This window comes from Molothrus ater, chromosome 3, assembly GCF_012460135.2.
Source record: "Molothrus ater isolate BHLD 08-10-18 breed brown headed cowbird chromosome 3, BPBGC_Mater_1.1, whole genome shotgun sequence".
Lineage (NCBI taxonomy): Eukaryota > Metazoa > Chordata > Aves > Passeriformes > Icteridae > Molothrus > Molothrus ater.
The window spans coordinates 93,969,935-93,992,200 of record NC_050480.2 but is presented as its reverse complement, the minus strand read 5'-3'; the positions used below and the strand labels follow the sequence as shown (position 1 = coordinate 93,992,200).

General features: G+C 41.1%; 1 protein-coding gene across 2 annotated transcripts in view; it reads right to left on the bottom strand.

Moving 5' to 3' along the window:
- COL12A1 (collagen type XII alpha 1 chain) overlaps positions 1–16,923 on the bottom strand; it is a 99,565-nt gene extending 82,642 nt beyond the window's left edge. The window contains exons 1-10 of one of the 2 annotated variants that reach the window (XM_036379929.2): positions 16,677–16,923; positions 14,010–14,117; positions 5,644–5,760; positions 4,822–4,965; positions 3,878–3,934; positions 2,941–3,204; positions 2,663–2,827; positions 2,035–2,208; positions 929–1,219; positions 103–705 (exon numbers count right to left, since the gene is read on the bottom strand). In XM_036379929.2, coding sequence (XP_036235822.1) covers positions 103–705; positions 929–1,219; positions 2,035–2,208; positions 2,663–2,827; positions 2,941–3,204; positions 3,878–3,934; positions 4,822–4,965; positions 5,644–5,760; positions 14,010–14,082 — 1,888 coding nt within the window. In that variant the 5' untranslated portion in view covers positions 14,083–14,117; positions 16,677–16,923. Of the gene's footprint in view, positions 1–102; positions 706–928; positions 1,220–2,034; positions 2,209–2,662; positions 2,828–2,940; positions 3,205–3,877; positions 3,935–4,821; positions 4,966–5,643; positions 5,761–14,009; positions 14,118–16,676 lie in introns of those variants that run through there. The other variant, XM_054514257.1, reaches the window with a different exon arrangement.
- Between the last annotated feature and the right edge of the window lie 5,343 nt (positions 16,924–22,266).

Here is a 22,266-nt window from a genome sequence, read left to right as displayed (position 1 = left end):
AAAATAAATTATTTAGGTAACTATAAGCACAAAACATTGGTTCAGATTCTCCTTTCACTGCATTTTCTACATTCCTCTAAGTAAGTAATAGTAGTTGCTTACATTTTCTCCTTATAGCAGCCAGCTCCTGCTCAATTCGTAGGCAGACAGACTGTGTAAGTTCAAATGATATTCTTTGAAAAGCATCAAAATCTTCCACTGTGTAAACATGGGTGTCCGCAGGAGGCGACGCGATAGCTTCCAACTCCGTACGCACTGCATCCTTCACACCAACTGCAAATATTTCTACATCTGCATCCCTCAGCTTAATTGCCGGTTCTTTAAAAGCATCTGATGATTTTCCATCAGTGATAAGAATCATTACTCTCGGCACATTTGGTCTTGATCCTTTACTGGTAACAAATACTTTCTCCCTCACGTATGTCATTGCTTTGCCTGTGTTGGTAGATCCACCTCTGTAGGGGAAGGTGTTAATAGCCTGAATTATGTCTTCCACTCTGTTGTATCTGTTCAAAGAAAACTCCATATGGGGATCTCTGCTGTACTGGACAAGACTTATCTGTACTTTTCGAGGTGATATCTCAAAGCTTTTAACCAACACTTCCAAAAAGGCTCTTACTTTGACAAAATTGGCGATACCAATGCTGTAGGAACCATCCACTAAAAACACAACATCAGCTTTTACATCCACACCACGTGAGCATTCTGCAAAGGAAAAGAGCAACCACTGTAAGCGGATTTTCAATAGCCACATAGCATTACTATCGCATCTGTAGTTCATATATCACACACAACTGCTTATAAACAAAGTAAATGATGCTAAGCAAAGCTGTGTCTCAAAAATAATAAAGGCATAATATTACAAAAAGCATCAGAGATTTCATCAATGAAGAGATACAATTTGAAAATTAGGTGGCTCCAAACTCACCCACTTGAACTTTTACTTGCTGTGTTTTTTCCATTATCGTTATTGGCTCACTGGGGGTCAGTCCTTTCATTGCATAAACATTAATTTGATACTCTGTGTCTGGAGAGAGATCTTTAACATTCAGAGCAGTTGTCTGAGGACCCACACTCAGTACATGCTGTTTTCCCCCAGCTATCATTGGAATGAACTGCAGACGATAGCCAGTTATTTGGCTTGTGGATGGATCCCAAGTGATTCTAACAGACTTTGAGGAGATCTGAGTTGCTACTAGATTTGAAGGAGGCTCCACCACTGGAAGAAATCAAAAGCAAATCCAAATATTAGGTACAATTATAAATATATTTTCTTAACAGTTTTTATTTCTGGAATAAGTTTAGTTATCTTTGCTTGATCTTTACTAAAAATCACTTTTGGAGTTTTTTTAGCATAAATAGGCAGAAATTAATTACAGGACAGTCCAAATGAGACATCAGTGAGAGGGCAAAAATATGAGCAATGCATTTGTGGTCCTCCAAGTATAGCATAAGTTCCAGGAGAAGTGCTGCCCAGCTCTAAAACTGCTTCAGTCAAAAGTGAAGGAACCACTTACAGGAACACGGTAGAAAATGTGAACAAATGCAGACTTGAGCAGAATATTACAACAGCAGAGTCATCTCTACTGCCATTTTTGTCAAAGAATAACTAGTTATTAAAACCTTACAGGGAGAGAAAGCTGCAATGATACAGCTTCATGTCTTTGTTTTCTCAGTTTTCTCCAGTTTTCATGCTTTGGTTCTCAATGGTTCTCAATCCATTACATATTTTGACCCTTCACCAAGCAATTTTTTTCCCTTTAATACATTTTTCCACAGAAGTGGAAAAATGTCCAAACTGCACACCACTCTGTTGCCTTTGAAACTATGGAATAATGGAGTTATTCCAAATCTGCTACATCACATGTTCTGTTATCCTGCATTTAAACACACAAAACTGAAACCAGTTTTCCACACTTGCTAAGCAAAGCAACAGATGAAACTCTAGAAATAAAGCAAAGGAAGTAGGGATAGCCTCTTCAATAGACATTGGGATAAACTGAAGCTACAAATACATTTTTTAAAGTGTCTCACCTTCTTCCCCACTAACCAGTTCACCTAGTTGTTCATCAACACCCGAGCACACTTGCAAGATAATTTCATTCTGTATATCCACAATTCCATCAAAATTAGCCACATTGAACACATGCTTCAGTGACGGCTGAGATGCAATTAGCTTGAGCTCCTTTGCATCTGCTGCTTTGATACCTAGAAGTTGTAATAGACAGGGCTATGGTTAAGTAGCCATAAAATACAGACACCTTCAACATACTTGTGAAGTATTAAAACATCTTGGGGTAAGCCTGAGTTTAAATTAGTTCTGTCTTCTGACATGATCAGTAATCAAACTACAAAATAATGACTAATGAAATGAGGTGGCAGACTTAATTTTCAACCAGGGAAAAAATGTGGTGTAAGTGAAGAATGAGGCCAAAGTTGAAACTATGCTAGTCAGTCATATTAACCTCCAGGTAGGAGCTACATAATTACCATCAAATTGACACAACTGATGTGTTCTACTCTGGAGGGCACAAATTACCCATTTCAAGGCATAGACATGAAAAGAGGAGTATAATGAAATTCTTCAACCACACTGTCTGCAAAACTTAAATCAACTTTTTATGAAAGTTAATCTCTCAATCATTAGAAAAACTCAACGTACCCAAGGAAAAAACTTCAACTCCTATGTTGCGAAGCTCTCTTGCAGGAATTTCTACATCATCTTGAGCTTTTCCATCAGTAATGACAATGGCTACTTTGGGAAACCCTTTTCTTGCTCCAGCAGACTCAGTGAAGGTGTTTTGAACCAGGTAATCAATAGCCTCACCTAAAACCAACATCACAAGTTGTGTCTTTTTAGACTTGCATGAACTAGGAATTAAAGCAAATTTGAACTATGAAATGAAATGCTAAATAAACATGTATGTGGGAAATCTGTACCTGTCATTGTGTTGCCACCTTTGTAAGGTATCCTTTTAATTGCATCAATAAGATCACTTCTTCTGAAATACTGATTTAAATTGAACTCTGTTCTTGTATCTGAACTGTACTGAACAACTCCAACTCTCGTCTTTTCTTCCCCAATATCAAAAGCTGATACAAGGGCAACCATGAAGTCCAGAATATATCCGAAGTTATTTCTTCCTACACTCCATGAACCATCTACCAGGAAAACTAAATCTGTCATTGCACTTATGGAGCATCCTGGAACACAACAGGGAAAAAAGGAAAACCAACTCTATTAGCAAATTAGCAATTGCATTCTTACAAATCAGTGAGAAATGTCTAAGAGAAACTTAGTAGGTAAAAGCCAAAGCAAACACATATTTAAAAGACTGATCTTATCTGGGATACTTCACGTGGGGAAACATTACTCACATAAGTGAGCACCCATATGAGTTTTCTAACAGCCATTATCAAAAGGGAACTGCTTTGAGACATCTTTCATGCTAATCCACAAGATCTGTTATGCCACAACAGATGAAAACACCCATATAAAACTTTTTGCAATGATTTGATGCTACAGAATTTTTTTTTATTATTACTATTTGCACCTCGCATCTTTATTTCCCCGTTATAGCTGCATAGGTTCTTCTGCAAAGCCTTTTATCCACAGCCCAACAGCTTTTGTTGATAGGACCAAGACACCCATAGACATACTCAGGTTAGTTGCATGAAATCCCTAGTTTCAGTACCAGCTTTGCACCTTAATCTTTCAATGTAGCTTATCTTTCTATCACAAGTCCCTTCACAAGTTTTCTTAACTCTACACAACTTTACAAGTTAACTTCTTGGTAGGTAGCACAGAAGCACAGTTTAACTTTGTGAGCTAGACTTCAGATAAATGTCAGATAAGTTGAAAAGCAAAGCACCTTACTTTGTAATTGAGCCTCAACCTTCTTTTCCTCTGGTATCCCTGGGCCACCTGTCTGAACTACACAAAGCACAACATAGACAAAATGAATGGGCGAAACAGGGTTAAATTTTTAAACATCAAAGAAAGCACATAAGGAATTAGAGAAATGCATCTAACAAGCCTCAGAACACAAAAACATAAATGCAGGTTCTGAAAATACCACCTAAACTTACAGAGTTGACAACATAGTATTCAGCATGACACAAAATACAGAAAATGTAAGTATCTAAGAATCTTTGGTATTTGTACATCTTGTAGAGTCATTTCCTGAAAATGAACTGCAACATGCCTGGAAGAAATACCAGTATTACCCTTCTCTATCACCTAGGGGAATTGATAATTTTTTCCATGGTTGTTTGTGAAGCCTGAGACATGATACAAAATGTGTCATAGAAAATAGTCTGCTGTGCATTTTTATTTAATTAAATTTATTTTATGCTTTTTAAATTATTAATATAAATTATTAAAGCTTAAATTCCATATTTTAGTATGAATTTAGGTCTATTGTGTCACATTTTATCATTATTTGATGAAGATAGTTTGCTTTCTCACACAGGATGCCAGTTCATTTCATTTGTTACTGAGGTCAGTGATTGTCTTCCCCTTGAATTCAGCAGATGCAATTTATTGGAAAGAGGTATAGCTCAAAAAACATAGTGGCCTCCTGCCAAGAATTCTGTAGAGGTTGGCAGACGCTCTATCCATGTTAGTATCCTTTGATCTCTTGCAAATTTTCTCTGGTTCCACTAGGACTAATAGAAAAAGTCTGTTCAGACAGCTCCATCGAAGGACAGTTTAGGTATGTGGCAATTTTGTTGGAGAACTGGATCAAAGCCAAGTTTTGTGAACAACCACTCTTAATTGGTTATCTTAATTGGCTTTCTAATTGTACTGCAGCTACTTACTTGTCAGCTGGCCAAAAACAGGCAGACTCTCCTCTCTGTCGTCATATGAAGCTATTGATACAATATACTCTACATCAGCTATAAGATCTGATATGACAGTTTGGGTAGTGCTAGGTGAAAGAGTAAATTCTTTAGTAGGTCCATCTGCAATAAATATATAAAACACTCAATGCAGCCTTAAAATACAATAATATTGATAACCTGGTTGTAAAACAAAATGCAACAGGCAATAATTTATCTCAAACCCAATAATAATTTTAGAATTATATACTTTCTGTTTTCATGAAGTATAAATATGGAAACATGAAATTTTAGGCTAATGTGATTTTTTTAATAGTGAAAAAAATGCTAAAGTGTTTAATAAATTCCAGAAAATTTGAAACTTCATATGCACATACAAAATATACTATCATCTAATAAATCATGTCCTGTTCTCATTCAATATCACTTTTACACTGATTATTTCTTAAAGTGAAATAGAATAATGGCTGTCTTACACAGCACAATACAATTCTTGAACTTTAAGGTAAAAGCATAGAAGAGGAGCAGAGTGATGATTCTACCTCCTTTTTGCTCTCTACAAAACAAAAGCTTCCAAAACTTGTTACCTGCAGTCCCAAAATGGTAAACACTAAGGCAAGAATAGCTCTAACTTGGAAGAAAAACTGTTTTTCCTGTATGCCCTTGCTGCTACCCAGGCTTGATCACTAACTTACAAAAGATTTTAATGGCTACTCTCATAGAGCCTAAGTTAGATATAGGCAAAAATAAACTCAACACTTCAAAACACTTAATCAGATTAAAAAAATTGACAGAACTCACCATTTGTTGGAACCACAGTTATTCTGTAACCCACTATTTCATCTGGTGGTCTTTTCCATGACATTTGAACATTATGTTCATCTATAATTGTAAAATTCAAGTCTGATGGTGGGTTAACTGCAAAAGATTTATACCAGGTAGATATTTAAAATCTTGAACAAGTTTTGGCAAATGAATAAATAAAACAATGTTGAGCAAAGCTTACTAAAATTGTCTTTGCATAAATTTGTTTCCAACAAATATAAAGATATATTGTTGGAAAAAGAGTAAAATAAAAGCTGACAAAATATGACAAAACATTAAAGAGTATATGCATTACAGAGGACAGCACAGAACATATGTTTCTTGAGTTGCCAAGACATTCAAGAATGGCCAGCAAAATCAAGCACAATAGAAAACACATTTGGATACATGTACAATGAGTTCACAGATAATCACCACATATGCAAACATTTCACATAACAATTAAAGGAAATTTTTTTTACATGCTGGGTGCAATCCGTACAAGCATGCCAAATCACAACCTGCTTACAATATCATGAGATCATTTAGGATGTGGAGAACACAGTACTCTTCTTAATTAGACATCAAAGAATTGATCAGCTTTTTTAATATAGTCTCTGCATTTAATATTTCTTATCAATTTCACTGAATCTAGAAACTTGGCAGAGAAAATAAACTATTTAAAGAATACAGGAAAAAAGTGGGCATTTAATGTTCAGTAAAACAATTTCTGTCAGGGTCTAGATAGGAATATACATGCAAAATGTATATCAGCAATAATGATACACTGATGTATCATTATATTCCAAAATATGGAGAACTCCACCCCTTTGTTCCTAGAAGCCACTAAAGTGACATACTTTGCATATAGCAACAAAGGATTTAGGAACTAAGGGAGTAATAAATGGCATTAGTAGTGGTTGCAATTTGCCAAAATATTCAAGCTGATGCGAAGTTCTCAAAAATAAAATTCTACCTGTTTACACCAGATTTCTGTACAATTTCAAAGGTGTAAACTATTGTTTTCATGTTCCCTTTGCAGCAGGTGTACCCATACTAATAGTGGCATTTTAACATAAAATGCCAGTATGGTTCCAAACAACACAATGGTTAATTATGAAAAGACAACATCAAAATATATTTAAGGACATTTATTTTACAGAATTTATAGAGAACGGCAAAGAGGGCACCAGTGAACTGAACAAATGACTGCAAATAAAACTTGTAGGAGCTGATGACAGAAGTAACTGAACAGTACAGAAAGAAATAGTTTATATATGCTAATTTGCAGCATCATGCATACGTAAATGAAATGTTGATTATTGTTTTTTTAGCTTCCCACAATGGACAAAGCCTCCATGTACAAGGTTCATTACACAAAGACATTTAATAAATATTTTATAATGATATTCTCTTTTTTAAATTGTCATGCTTATTCATGCAGTATTTTACTGACTCACTGTCAGTGCATGGTAGGTGTATTATATATTATTGTTTAAATAGGTCTACAAAGTAAGATTAGATCCAGCCATACTTTCCTTAACTACTAGTGAGAGAGTTTTGCAGGCATTTTTAAAAGACAGATCTTCTGTTTCATAGAAGATCTCCATCATATGTCAGATTTCATATCAGATTTGAATATCATTTTAAAAGCAGATAAAGTAGTAAAGGCTAGAATGTTTAATTATGAAAAGACACTGTCCAATTACAAAAAGTAAAACTGAGCTAAAAATAGACATTTTTTTCCTTTTCATTTTCTGTAGTTTCCGACCAGAGGATAATATGGCTTTATAATGCTGATACAATAGATAACACTAGTACTGAAGTAAATGTTATTTTTCCTGTTGTCCATACACAGGCAGTGAGATTAGACCATTAACCTGCATGCACAGTTTATTCATCATTCAGTTTATGAGTATCACAATGCTAGAGATGGCAGGGTAGTTACTTAGTATCAAAATCATGCAACATGTGTTAATAGTAAAATACATTTAGATGATAAGAATATCATTATAAAATATTGTTTCAGTAGCAATGGCTCAGGACAAATTTAATGCAAAGGCAGAGACAACTGACCTGAGCATGCTTTTAAAAAAATTCAGTACATGGAAAAAGTAGCACCACCAACCTTGCAAGTAAATTGGCATGTTGCAGCAGAGACTTTAGGCTTTAACTGCTGAAGGACAGCAGCAGCCCAGCTTGTTGATATCCAAATGACCGGATTCCAGATAAACTGAAAAAGCTGACTGTGAGGAAAAGTCTTTAGCATTTTAAAGAATGTTTTTCCTTTTTATGAAAATTCAGATGTGGGTCTTGGCAGGTAACAAGAATAGTACATTGACATATGAGTGATGTATCCATTCATCCAGGTGATCATAAACAATGGTATTGCAGGGGAATTTGAAGGTCCCCTTGTCCATCCCATGGTCAAGACAAGATTGGCCATCCTGTGTCATTCCCGACATGTTTTCCTCAGATCATTCTTAAAGACCTCCACTCTTGTCAAGACTGACAGCTTCCCACAGAAATTGCTCCAAAACCTCACTGCCTTTATCATCATAGTTACTTCTGAAACCTAATCCCCGCCTTCATTGCTGTACTTAAATCTATTCATTCTCAGCCTATGGCTGGCTTATCAAACTCAAGCACTGAATACTTCTCCCATAGAAATCCAAAAAGGAATCTTTCTTGAGTGAAAAAAAAAAGCTCTTTGGATCCAATGTCATCAAAATGTCTTCCAGATGGCCTGTGAGCTTTTGATACTCAAACAGAATCTCCAAAACATCCATGGACCTTCAAGGGGGTCAGATTTCACCCAAGTGAAACCAGCTGTGGGTGAAGACCAAACCATGGTCATATGACTGAGAGTAGTAAGCTGATCTGAAGTACAGAAAAATGTTTGGATGATAAAAACCTTATTGTGATAATAAAACAGGGCAACTGTTACTCCATCTCATTAAAATTCTTCTTCTAGAAGGGAATTCACCAGTGGAAAAATAATACATTTGCAATACTGAATCAAACCAGAGTCTAGGGAAAAAATGCCCCTTGTTGTAGTGGGAGTTTGCCCTTTTACAGGGACAAACCTTAAAATTTCACTCAACGAAATCTTATGTGTGAGTGCAGCTTAACTCCAGCAAGCAGTCTTGATGTCAGGCTACTTGCAGCAGTGAAGTTGCACCTATTCTTAGTGTAGTGACACTGCTGATCCTGTGTCCATCAAAATCCATGCCAAACTTCTCACTGACTTGTCAAGGTACAGGATCATGATCATAATGTGTCATGGTGTTGTAGTATTGCCTTCATACAGTGATCCAACTGTTGATGCACAGAAATGCATGGCTGCCCTACAGGTTTCCAGAGCAGCAAAAACATATCCTGCTGTACAACAATCATGTTTCCACAGCATTAATTTTGACCACTCTTAGAACTGTGTTATGATCATTTCCTTAACTGGATCTTCTATGTTATGCACCACAAAAGAAAAACAAAAGAAAAAAATCAGACATAATGTACTTAAAACATTGTCAGTTCTTCTGCTACATAAGGATATAATTTCTGAAAAAAAAAAAAAAAAGAGGGCAAAGCATCTTTCTCATGCTATGCAGGTCTTATATGTCTTATATTAGCTTGTATCACTTCACAAGAAATATAAAAAATTTACAGCTTTTTGCAGATAACACAATGTGATTGCTAGAGGATCCCAGTGAATACCTTAACAAGGCAGAAATAAAATGTAACTGCAATATCAAGTAATCTATATCTAGAATCAGATTTAGAAGTGATATAAGTTGGAAGTAGCTGCCATCCACAATCCCTTTGTGAAATGTAGTTTGTGATTCCATCACTTGAAAGGACACACTATAATTAGCATGTAAAATAATGTGTTAGCCCATGTTAAAATATCATACAATCTACAGAAGCTGAAGAGTAAGCTCAGCCTTACCATGCCATTGATAAGGCCTCCTGAGGCTGGAAGGTGCCAGAACTCTTAATTTACTATTTTTTTCAGAAGTGGCATGAATTTGGTACCACTAACTAGATCATGACCCCAGTTAAGCTCCTCTGAAGCCTGCTTTGTCAATATGACTGGAATGACCTACAGCCTAGAAATGTAGTAAAGAGCAACTTCGAAAAAGAGCAGTTCTCAGACTTGTTAGGTATTAATTGCCAATCACAACACAGAAATTTTGCCACCTGTATCTTTGCATTTTTAAATTTTATATATGTTTATGAAACATCTTCAAATTTGAAGATGCAAAGCTCATAATGTACTTTAAAAATTTCATTTAAAACTATATACTTATACAAATAAAGACATACATATCTCGACTTAACCCATATATATATATATATATACACACATTGTATGTATGAATATTTACCAAATTTCACACCTGTGAGCATACACATGTATATGCATATGTATATACACTTATACATGCATGTATATTTTGCTTCTAATTAGCAGCAGGAAAAAGTATAGTCACGCTCACGTATATAAAAATTTCAATTTCACATGTCAATCTACATGGCTCTCTATTTAGGAACTTTGAAATCAGCAGCTTCTTTCTCAAAAGATATTGCCATCAAAAGATAATAAAATAATGGTTCTACCAACAAGTTTCAAAACTTCAAAAGTTTCAGCTATCTCAGATCACCTCTGAATTATTCAGTCAATGAAAAATAATGTTCTCAATACAGATTTTTTACAAGCCAAAAATTCTAATCCTTTGCAACTGCTACGCTGCAATTATTTGTCACTCACTATAGTGGTGTCTTGGTAACAGATTTTTCACCAGACAAACCTTTTTATGCACAACACAAAGGTTCCACTCCTGGATTAGTGATGCCCTCCTTCCCTACCTCCAGCCTAGAAAACAGACTTTTCTAGGTCTGAACCAATTCCTGGAAAACTGAAAAGTCAGCCCCTTCAGAAGCTCAGTTAGGCTACACAAAACCAACGATTTCCTCATTTCTTTCCTGTGCCTTTGAAAATCCCTCTGTATTAAGAAACATGATATGCTACAGAAGCCATGACAACATCACAGCAGTAACTGGAGGTTATAATTAATAGATTCTTCACATGCCAATGTACTTAACTATGACTAGAATAAGAGCTTTGGCTCTTTGTGATCACAGATGAAAAAAAATACTGTAACAGAAAGAAATTCTGACATGTGGACAGACATGGAATGCACTGGAGTATTGCTGTGCTGGACTAAAAAGGCACAAAACAACTTTAAGTATAAACAACTTTAAGTATGAAATATAGAATCACATATGGGGAGTTTAAGCTGGGAGAGAGATATCAGTAGGATTGCAAAATAAAACAAGAAGAATTTCACTGTAAAAGAAAAGCAAAAATGCTGAGCATGAAAATAGATTTGCTTCCTTGACCACCATAAACAAACAACTTCCCCAGTGAAATGAGTGCATTTAGACTAAATGTGGGCTTTCCCCCCTCTACTCCTACAGTGACTGCCCAACCAGAAACTCCTGTTCTGCTGTACCTCTGTAGAAAAGCTCTAAAGCTCTAAAGCCATTACTGCAGCTCACTTACTGCTCATTGACAAGAGCAGCAGAGCACAGCTCTCACAAAGACCTCAGAGCAGCTGTGATGCTGATTAAGAGACAGTTTCATACTGGAAAGTTCATGAATCTATGGACAGCAGCATCAGATAAATACCAGATCTCCTCCCAGGGGAGACTGAAAAATGAAAGCTGAAAGAGGGCAGAAAATAAAACTAAGCTTTTTCTTTCCTCTGCTCTCACCCCATCTTTCCACATCATATCAAGAATCTTCATCACATTAAATGGCTCTCTCCGTTATTGTCCTCTCACTTTTTCATCCCATCAAGTGTCTACCCACACCTTTGGGAAAGAAATTTTAAAATGCATGTCCTGTGAATGGTACGTGGAGAGTCAAAAAGAACGAAGAAAAGAGATACAGGACTGACTGACTGGTGGGGGAGGATAGCTTTGGCACAAAGTGATCTGAAATTTGGAAAAATAAGACCAAGGGACAAATGTTCAGGGGAAAAAGTCGGTTCAGCAAACAGGATCTAAGATGCAATTACACCAAAATAAAGTAAATACATAAGTAAGGAAATAACTTGCTAAAGTAAGTAAGATGCAATTTACAAAATTATGCAAACTTGCAGCACAAAATTAAAACAGTGCAGAAGAATGATCAGTACAGTGCAAACAAAAGCCCCACTGTAAAAATCTCTACAAAAGCAGTTCCCACCACAGCAAGTTCTTCGGCACTCCTAGTTTTTAACTTTCATTTTCAGCACCACTATTTCTCACTCCATTTTCAGCACCACAATTTTTCACCCCACACTTCCCTGCTCTTACTTCAAAACTCTGGAGCTAGGAAAATTTTCTCATAGAAACATGATCACTGTAAACTAAGTATTTTATTTATCAAACATTTCTGAGTGCAAAGTAATGTAAGTTCTGTCCAAGAGCCCTCTACAACTCTCAAGATCAGGTTTTTTCCACTCTTTTGCTTGGCAATAGTGCATCCTCCAACATCTAATCAAGGTCATCCAGCTAATGTGTCAAGATTCACTGTTACAACTCTGCTGCTCCAAATACATTTTTGTAGCTTGCTTTAAAAGTACTGAAGCTATGGCTGGTTTAGTCTACACTATAGCTAAATAAAACATCTTCGCTTATGTTCGGAAATAACATACTCCACACATGTAAATCGTAGTGCAGGACAACAGCAACATTAGTACAGCTCTAAGTGAGATCCCTTCTAAGATGGATAAGAATGCACAAACATATCCACTCCCTTCCTCCATCAAAAAATGTACACTTTCTCTGCTTTCTCTGGCACAGCAGTCCTGCCTTTCAAATGCAACTCTGAAATGACTTCAAATGACCTTTTTCGGTTCCTTTGCCAACAGCAACACAGCACGAGAGAAAGGCAGTGGACTGATTCTCTCCTAGAGTGACCAGATGTTGCACTACTGTCAAAAATGCCATCTTCTTCCCAGAAAGCCAGTGTATTTTACATCTGCAAGCCCCAAGCGAGCACTATTACTACTGCTTGGGGTGCAAACACCACAGAGGCATCTCTGACAGCCCATGCTTTTAGAAGAGATCAGCCAAGGTGACCAGGTCCAGACAAGGGAGCTTGTGGCAAGCCATGATCAGGAAATTTGTTTTAGTTCAAGACAGAAAGAGAAGGAAGACTGGCTTCTGGTTTTTTCCAGTAAATCCAGGAGAGTTCACACCTATGATGGAGTCAGGTCCCAGAGGTCAGATCAAGTCATTTCAGTGCAGAACATTGCGCCTTTTCATTTCCCCTGGAATCCACTGCTGGCAGAAATGCCATGACTATGACCCAAAAGCCAAGCAGCTCACACTGAGGGCACAGGACACAGCTGCTGTTAATCCACTGGGGACACTGGGGAGCAAAGGCCGGGCCAGGCCATGTTGAGCCATGCTGTGACAAGTGTGGCAGTGAAGATGTGTCTCCCCAGGTCTTCAGCTGGAGGCAGGATGCTGCCAGGGCTGACAGGGGCCTCCAGAGAGACTGCGCTGAGGAGGAAGAGGAGGAGGAAAAGGAAAGCCTTTATGGAGGTGACAGTACCACCTGCATGCCAGAGCCTTGGAGCCCCGGCTGCCACAGCAAGGCCTGGCCCAGCCTTCCCTTCAGCAGTGCCCATGACACATGTCACAGCGCTGGCAGCACTTCTCCAGGCGTGTTCCCTGGATCAGACCCAGCACAGAAGCTGAGGTGTCCCTGAGGGAGGGTCCGGCCACCCCGAGGCTCAGCCGGGGGTCGCCCCGCCGAGCAGGGGAGGCCGATGCACCGGCAGGCCAGTGGGGCAGGGGCGAGGCGTCCGGCCAGACACAACACACAGGCGCAGAGAGCCAGACTCTGTTGGAGCATTTTATTTCAAAGCTGCAGGTTGTTGAGTAGTAGGTTTTCCGTTTCCTCTCTCAACATTACTAAAAGAGGCCAGAGACCAGCCCTTCTTGGTCCATCCTGGGGGCAGAGCCATGTCCCTGGCCACGCCGGGCTGCCCGCCAGTGGCAAAGGGCTCCTCGGGCCCTGCGCCCGGGTGGCCACACCGGCTGGCCCAGGTCCTGCCTGTGGGGTGGTGCGGACAGCACACCAGAGGGACAGAGAGAGGGAGCTACGGTCCGGCCCACTAGCCGGGAGAAACAGAACACAGAAGGAGCTGGGCAAGGAAGGAGAGGCGTTTCTCTGAAGGAGAGAAAGAAAGAAGGTGAAGTATTCACACTCAAAAACAGAGAGGGAGAGAGCCAGTAGCTCAAGGCTGATTGGGAGGTTTGCTGGTCAGCAGGGCACCAGGGCAAGAGGGCAGGGAGGAGAAGGTTACCTTCAGCCTCGATGGAGGAGAGGAGGGTGGCTGCACACAGAGCAGCGACTGCCGAGCACAGCGCTGTCTTCATTTCTGCCCTTTCAGATCACAACAACATGAATGAATCTGCAATGATGAGGAAGGGAGGAAGGGGGAGAAACGAGAAGGAAATGATACATGTGGATTAAAGGATTGCGTGGGTGTATTCATGAAACATAAAAAAGACAAACCGTGGATTTCACTTTGTTCCCTTATCCCCAGCCCCCACCCACGGGACCAGGTTGAAACCTCTAGACTTGAAAGCTGTCCAAGACCATGAAAGATCTGTATGACTAACTGGAGAGTCTCGTCTCGCTATAATGTGCCTTTTGTTGCTGAACCCTTTCCAATCACAGTAAGCACATGAAGCTTTAACCCCGTTAGGGTTAATTTGATCAGAGAAGCGCAGTGATGAACTGTGCCTCCGCACAGGCAGCAGCCAGAAGGGAGCTCCATGACTTCATCGCTGAATGTGATGATAGCTAATTCAGAGGTCATTCCTGCTTTGGATCAACTAAATGTCTCTTTCAGCTGGGGATTTTAATCGGCTCCTTTTTCATAACTGTTGAACCACTTAGTTAGCTTTGTTTTACTGGTCTCAAGGCAGTATGGAAACTGTAATAAAACTTTTTTGAGGGGTTCTGCCTACAATTGCACTATTCTTCATTTCTTGAAAGTCTGAAATAGGTTATACAGAAGTGTGTGTAACACACATCTGAAATTTGACACGTCTGTCTAGCCATGATGTTTCAACATCTGATAATTCATTTACATGTCCTGAGAGAAAATATATTTAAAATACACTATATAAAGCTGACAGGCATAAGAGTCACACCAACTGCTGGTTGTCTAGCAAAAGAAGTGGGATTAGGCCAAGTTAGTGGCTCCTAATTGCAAACAGCCATACTTTCATTACTATATGCTCTAATTCATGTAAAATTACTGCCAATTACCCTAGCAAAACTTTCCAAATTATTTCCTTGTCTAAGTAAATTCTAATATGAATCTACACATGCATGTAAGTGTTTCTATAGTTTCAGATTTTCTATCTCAAGAAGTAGGAGGGTGGCAATTTGTATGAATAAAGTCATACATGCATCATATATCATAATTAGACCGGGGGAAAGAGAATTCCAAAAGCAATTAGGCAACAGATTTTATCAGGAATGTTTCAAGAGCAAAACAAAAGAAGAAAACATAAATCATTAGTCTGCAGAAACGACTGAAAGGGAAAACAATATTCTTCTACCATCTAAAGAACTACCCCACAAGACACATTTGGTGGGAAGATGCTATGGAGATCCAGGAACTTCCCAGTTATTGACTCTGAGCTTAATAGGCTTCCTTTGAGCAGCTGTATATACTTGCCTTAGCCAAATGCCTTGACTGCACACAAAAATACCAAAAACTCAACAAAAATCTAAGTAAAGGTTTCAGTCTAATGGCAGTTCCAATGGCTAAACAGAAGAGTAATATTGACCATAATGACACTAACACAAGAAAGGCCAAGGTTAGTATTAAAATGCTCTGAAAGCTCCAAAATCTTATCACTGTTCTGCGTGGGAAACAGCTGCCCCTGGGCAAATTGTACAGCATCCTGCAGTGAGTTTAAAGATCGCCTAAATTCAACGCTAAAGGACATTTTGTCCTGATAATCTCGTGCGAGCTTTGACTGCCATCTTTTGATCGTTTTGAAAAGCAACAGAAATTAATCATCTCACAAAGGCATCTAGGAATTCCCCGCTGCTGCAGGTCTTCCATTCCTTATACACGTTTTTATTTCATGAAATACACCACCTCAGCCAAAGCATTCACTTGCTAACCTAAAAACACTGTTTCCTTCTCACGAATTTAGGTGTGTGAAAGAAACCCTGGAGGTGGCAGAGGACACCTCCAGGCTCAGCAGGGACACAGAAGACTTTGTGTCAGAACTAAAGGTTTTCTCATTGATCTTTAGAGACCACTTAGAAAAAAGTCAAACCCGAGCTTTCACACTGCCAATCCTATCTCAGGCTAATTCATCCTACAAAAGCTTAGCCAAAGCATTTCTAAACCACACAATGCATGACATTTAACACTTTCAAGAAGAAAAAATTAACGTAAACAGAAAAAGAAAAAAAAAACGCAGGAAAAGCCTATCAAAGATATAAAAAACTGGAAGCAGGACAAAGCATCACCGGCAGCTGCACACACAAGGGAGGGAAGCGAGAGCTCCTGCCAAAGCCGCAGCGGTAGCATGCCTGCAGGCGCCCTGGGCGCTGACAGCAGGCTCCGCCTGGAGCCTCCGGCCACCCTGAGCCTCCGTCTCCGGGACACCACCGCCCCTGCCCGCCTTTCTGCCCAGGCACTCGTCCGCGGGCAGCGCTCGGGGCCGGCGTCCCGCCGGGCATCCCCGTGCCTTTCCCGGGCTGACAGCCAGCAGCCCCGGGGCGCTCTGCCCTGAGCCTCTCGGCCCGCCCGGCCGCAGCCTGCAGCCGGCTCTGGCATGCCCAACGCGCGCACACACGCTCCCTCCTAATCCCGCGCCAGCTTCCAGCCCGAGGTGCGCTGGAAGGGGCTGCGTGCGGGGTGCGTGCGGACAGAGCGGGACGCGGGGGTCGGCGGGCAGGGGACCCCACTCCTGCGCGGGCACACACACACACAGACCTTCCGGGGTGGCCGCAGGGTGCCGGGGTCGGTGACGGGACAGCTCCTTCGGCGATGGCTCTGGTGGTGCCCGCAGCGGAGCCGCGGCCGTCGGACCTGGATAAAAGGAGGAGGATAAAGGATGAAGCTCCGGGGGCACCTTGTGGAGGGAGCAGCAAGTAGCAGCAGCGGCGAATGAGGAGCAGCAGCAGCGGCAACACCGAGCGCAGAGGAGGCGTCTCGATTACTGTAGCTCCCGATGCGAGGGGTCTGTCTGGGAAGACTTGCCTTCTCCAAGTGGGAAGAGCCTCTTCTCAATCTGCTACTTAATAGAGGGCTGTTCCCAACTCTCAATTTACCCTCGTAAGCGGTTACGAAACTTCAGGGAAGGTGGACTGCTGCCACCGGGTGATATATGCGCTGCTGTGCTCCAGCAAGGAAGGGGATCCACTTCTGGAAACTGGCGCATACCTCCGCGCATTCCTGCGGCATGAGACGGGAGCCGCGGCGGCAGCGCGCCCGGAGGCAGGGGCCCGGCCCGCCGCCCCCTCCCTCCCTCCCTCCCTCCCCCCGCTAGGCTTCCCAAACGGGGAGGACACGGGAGGGCAATGGAAAAATTGAGTCTCCGGGCAGGCTTCGACGGACGGCGGCGCGGAGGGTGTCCCCGGGCGGGGGGTTCCACGCAGCCCCCGCCGCCCCCGGGGAGGACCCGAGGCTGGGCTGATCCCTGGCACAATCTTCTTGCAAAGGAGTGCGGGGACTCCCAGGAGCCTTGAGGGCAAAGGTGATAATAATCATTGTGTCACGGTTCGGGTGTGTCTAGCCTCAACCGTATGCAGCCATACATACATTAAACCTGCATTAAATACACACTCCCCCCGAGAGCCCTCCGCCTGCGGCGGGGCGGGTACGGTTCCCCGGGCTGAGGGACCGGGAGCACGGCCGCACCGGCCGTCCCTCGGACCCCGCGGAAAATCCGCGCCCGTAGCCCACGTCTGAAATTCTGTGCCTTCAGGAACTTCACCTTCCAAAATTGGATAATCCTCTGGGGGACAGGCTCCGCGAGGGTCCCCCATCACTCGTTCTCGGGAGCCTCCCCGGGTCACCCGACGTGTTCCGGCTCTGCAGCACGCCGTGCCAGAGAGTGACACGGCAAAATAGCCGGGCCCTTCTCTGCCCGAGCGCCCAGACAGAGCATCCCGGGGGGCCCCGCGCCAGCAGCGGCGCTGCTCCCACACCCATGGGGAATGGCATTCCCGGTAACGCTCGCGGTCCTCCGGGACCCCTTCGGGCTAAAATACGGGATGTCATCGTCCCCTCGGAGCGGGTGCGCAAACTCGGGACGTGGAACAGAGATGAGCGAGGAGCAGGGGTAAACAGGGAGGTGGGAAAGCTGGGGGTTTCTCCCGGCCGCAGCCCCGCTCGTCCCGGAGCCCCAGCGCCGCGGCCCCGCCGCGCCGCGGCCATCCGTGGTGCCGGAGCGCCCCCCGGTGGCGGCGCCGGGCAGCAGCGGCGACCGACGGACCGACCGTCCGTCTGTCCGCCTGCCGAGGCTGCCGCTGGGCCCCGGGGCGACCCCTGTGGGGACCGCATGGAAAACAGGGCCGGGAAGGGCGGAGAGATGGGGCCATGCCTCAGCGCAGAGCTTGGGAGCCCCGCTCGGAGCGGCCGGGGGCATTCCGGGCCGCACTGGGTCCCTTTCGGCTCCGTGCACGACGTGACTGCGGAGTCATCGCGGGGGCTCCAGCCGGGGTGGAAGTGACCGATAGCGGAGGTTAATGTTTTATCAGAGGTCCGTTCCTGGGCACTTTTCCGCAGGACTGGGAGATCAAGGACCTGTCGGCAGGACTTGTGTCTCCTGAGCTTCATTTCTGCAACAGACCTGTTATCTACACAAGAACCAAAATGTTGAAAAGAAAGTGATAACCAGAAGACATGCCCTGACATTTCCAGACACTTTGGAAGCGAGTCAGCTGTCTTTGGGACACGGCACAGTTTCAGCTGTCTGGTATTGATAGAATGCACTTTCCGAAAGCAACATCTCCTGCACTGATAAAACCCTTGACCTATTAAACCCCCTTGCCCAGCTGTTGAGTTGGATTTTCTCTTTTGGCATCATTTTGGCATGGGGAACTGGATTTCTTCCTATCCAGGTCTGACACGGAAAAGCAATATTTCTAAGTAATAATACATTTTAAAATTTTTAGTTCCCTGAATGAACACACCAAGAACATGAGTATAAATGTGGTGTGGAAAATAGTTTCTTAAGAATGGACATCAGGGATTACAATGAAATATCCTTCCACAGGAAGTGAATTAATGCAAATGAGGTATTTTTATCACTTGTGCACTACAACGATATTTTTTTACAATATACTGAGGATTTTTTTCATCATAGGATAACCAAGATTTTATGTTAATAGTTAAAAACAATTAATGCAAAAATGAAGCTGGAAGAAAATATGCATTGTTCTATGTAAAAGTTAAATCACCCAGAAATATTGTTTAAATAATTTGGTGCATTGCTACAATTGGATTTACATTAGTGGAGGCCTTGAAAGCAAGGGGTCTCTCAGGTCTGCAAGGATCTCACACACTCCCCCTCACAGACCTAGATGCTGCTGAGGGGAGTATCTTCCCTTCTTCTCAGCTGACCAGAGTTGCTTAATTTCTTTGTATAAAATAAGATTCAAAGCTGGCAAGAGCAAACAATTAATTGATTCCAAGGGCAGCAGGATTTTGTTCTTATCCTTAACTCCTTATTCTAACTCTTCTAACCATGATTCTCCTGAGATCATTTACGTGCAAAATACACCATCAAATTGCATTTAGAGTGTGTGCTTCCATATATCACAGTAATTAAATTGGTTGTTTTCAATCAGCACTGTTGCTATGTACATTCATAGTCTGAGTATATAGTATGTGATGTAGAAGGCATTTCTGAAATGCATAAACATTTACTAACATTCTCCTGTCTGCTTGTTTCTTAGACAAGTCTTAAACACATTAAGACCATCGCACTCCAATTCCACAATTTTCTAATCTGAACATACTGAAACAATAGCAGATTTAAATACAAAAATCAACATTTAAATTCATATTTATACTTTGAATAATATTTTCCATTTCTGGTGTAGGTGTGTAATAGTAATGTTGAAGGTAGCCAGGCATTTCTAAGAAATTTTGAAATGTTTTGGATCTAGAGTAATTCAGAAAACTTTGTCTTTCTGACACCTCTTTTTTTTTTTTTTTTTTTTTTTGTTCTCTCAAACTGCATTGCCAGGGCATAATAAAACAGTATATTCTGTATTTCAGCACTGTAAACCTTAAATATCATTTCCATGTGGCTATCACACTAGATTTGGCCTCTGTATTGTCTTGACAGTTAATTGCATCTGCTTTACATATGAATATGGTAAATGTGTTATTCATATATATATATATATGCATTTAAGATGCATTTAAGTATATGTCTTGCACAGAGGAAGAATAAAAAAAAAAGTGTCAGCTCTTTGAACATCAAACAATATATAGATTAAGCATTAAGTATATTTGTACAAGCAAAATTGTGCTGCTGCCAGTGACTTGCAGTCAGTACAGTACATCTGCCCAGGAAGAACTTTGCTGTCAGTCTATCACTGCATCAATCACTACAGTGCATCTAAATTAAACACTGTCTTAGCACAGTCATTTAAGAGGCCCATTTATTCCTGACTGCACAATGGACAGCCTTTCCAGTATATGTTCTATTCCCTATTAAATCAGTCATAAGACTAATATTGCACAGGATTATATCTGCACTCATAAAATGCAGAAGGACAAAACACATTTAACAGCTTCCACCAGGCTCTTCCTTATATGAGAGATTTCCAGTCAATGGCAGGAGAAAAACTCAGTCTGGTGTTTATTTATTTGGATAAGTTCATTTCAGAGCTGGAATTCAGAGAGCAGAACTAGTCTGACCTCTCATAACGAGGATTGGCTTCTTATATTAGCAGTGTTCAGAGAGGATTTATTCTATCTGAAATCTGCTCATTCAATGGAACAACTACAGAAGCAGCATCCCTGGAAAGTGTGACAGCCATGAAATAATTATCTGCCTTACCAGGTATGTTTTCCTTAGCAACTATTTATTTCTCTAATTTGTGAAGCTGGTTTTTTCCCATCATGTAATGTTGTGAAAGTTAATTATTGTGGCTCCAGATAAGTAGAACTGGAAAAGCAAATAAATCTTTCAAAAGCAGAGTTATAAATAGAAAGAGGCTGGTATTTAGTGGAGTTTGTGAGTCTGAGAAAGTCCAGTTAATTTGTAGGCAGTCATTTTTTAAAAAATATAGATCTTTAATACTAAAATTGGAAAAAATAGATGCAACAATCTTATAGTCCCTTACATATTCACAAACACACTTTATATTGTAACATTTCTAAATAAAGTTGCTTTTTTTCAAAGAAGCTGGTTCATTATTTCATGACAGAGTCCTAATCTATTCAGGAAGCATTCCTCTATGAAACCAGTACAAATCTTGCTTGATTAAAGAGGACAAGAAAATAAATTGAGGACCTGTGACTCTGTATATTTTTCAGGTATCACTGTATGTTTTAATGTAATTGTTCCTGTCACAGCAATGGACTGGCCACAAAGAATTGTGAAGGCAGATCTAAGCATTCATCTTCACGTAGCTGAGGGTTTCTTGGTGAAACAATAATTCACTGAGAAAACCCATAATTTTAAAAAATTAAATATTTTTAGAAATCACTAGCCACTAGCTGCTACTTGTAGAACATTGTAGTACAGTGCTCACTGAGTACCTAATTGGATTCAACATCTGCTGAAGGGTTAATAGCCATGGGTTTCCCTATATTTGGTAGGATTTCAACTATTGCAAAGTAATTTCTTCCTATGAAGAAGCTCTCGATATTAATCGGCAACAAATGCTGAAATGGCACAGTGCCAAGCTCTGAATAGGAACATTTTGCTAATTCTTCTTAGTACTTCTATATATGAAAAAAATCAGAATCTATTGGGACAGCAGGGTCTGTGGCAGGTAGTCTTACAGAGAAGATAAGCTTATGTCTGAATGTAAAGTATTCAAAGCTGCTGAAAGTTCAGGTTGCATTAGCTAATGAGTGACCTGATCCTTTTCTTGCAGACAGTGGAATAATTAATGATGGGAGGGAATTTTAAGACTCAATACCTTGTCACCAGGCTGACTGCTGATGCTGGCCTTCTCTCCCCCACAGACACAAATGGCACTGAGGATGTGGTGATTCCTCTGAGTGAAGAGCAGGTTGGAGGAAAGCTGTCAAGGGGGAATAATCAGCTGCTGCTGCACTCTATCCCAATACATATCTTTCCAAGAAGGTTTAGAGGATGTAAATGTCAAGCCCAAATCCTCAGTTCAGCAGGACAAATATTCAAAACTTCAAGCATTCTGACAAGTGAATCTGATGTGAATGCACTGAACCATAGTAAATGAGGCTGGAAAAGATCCCTAGAAGCCATTTAGCTCATGACCTGTTATTTCAAGTACCCCAGGACTTCAAAGAGAAATTCTCCATACCATACTTAGTACTAACAGCATACTTTGGGGAGCTGTTTTGTACCAGCTGA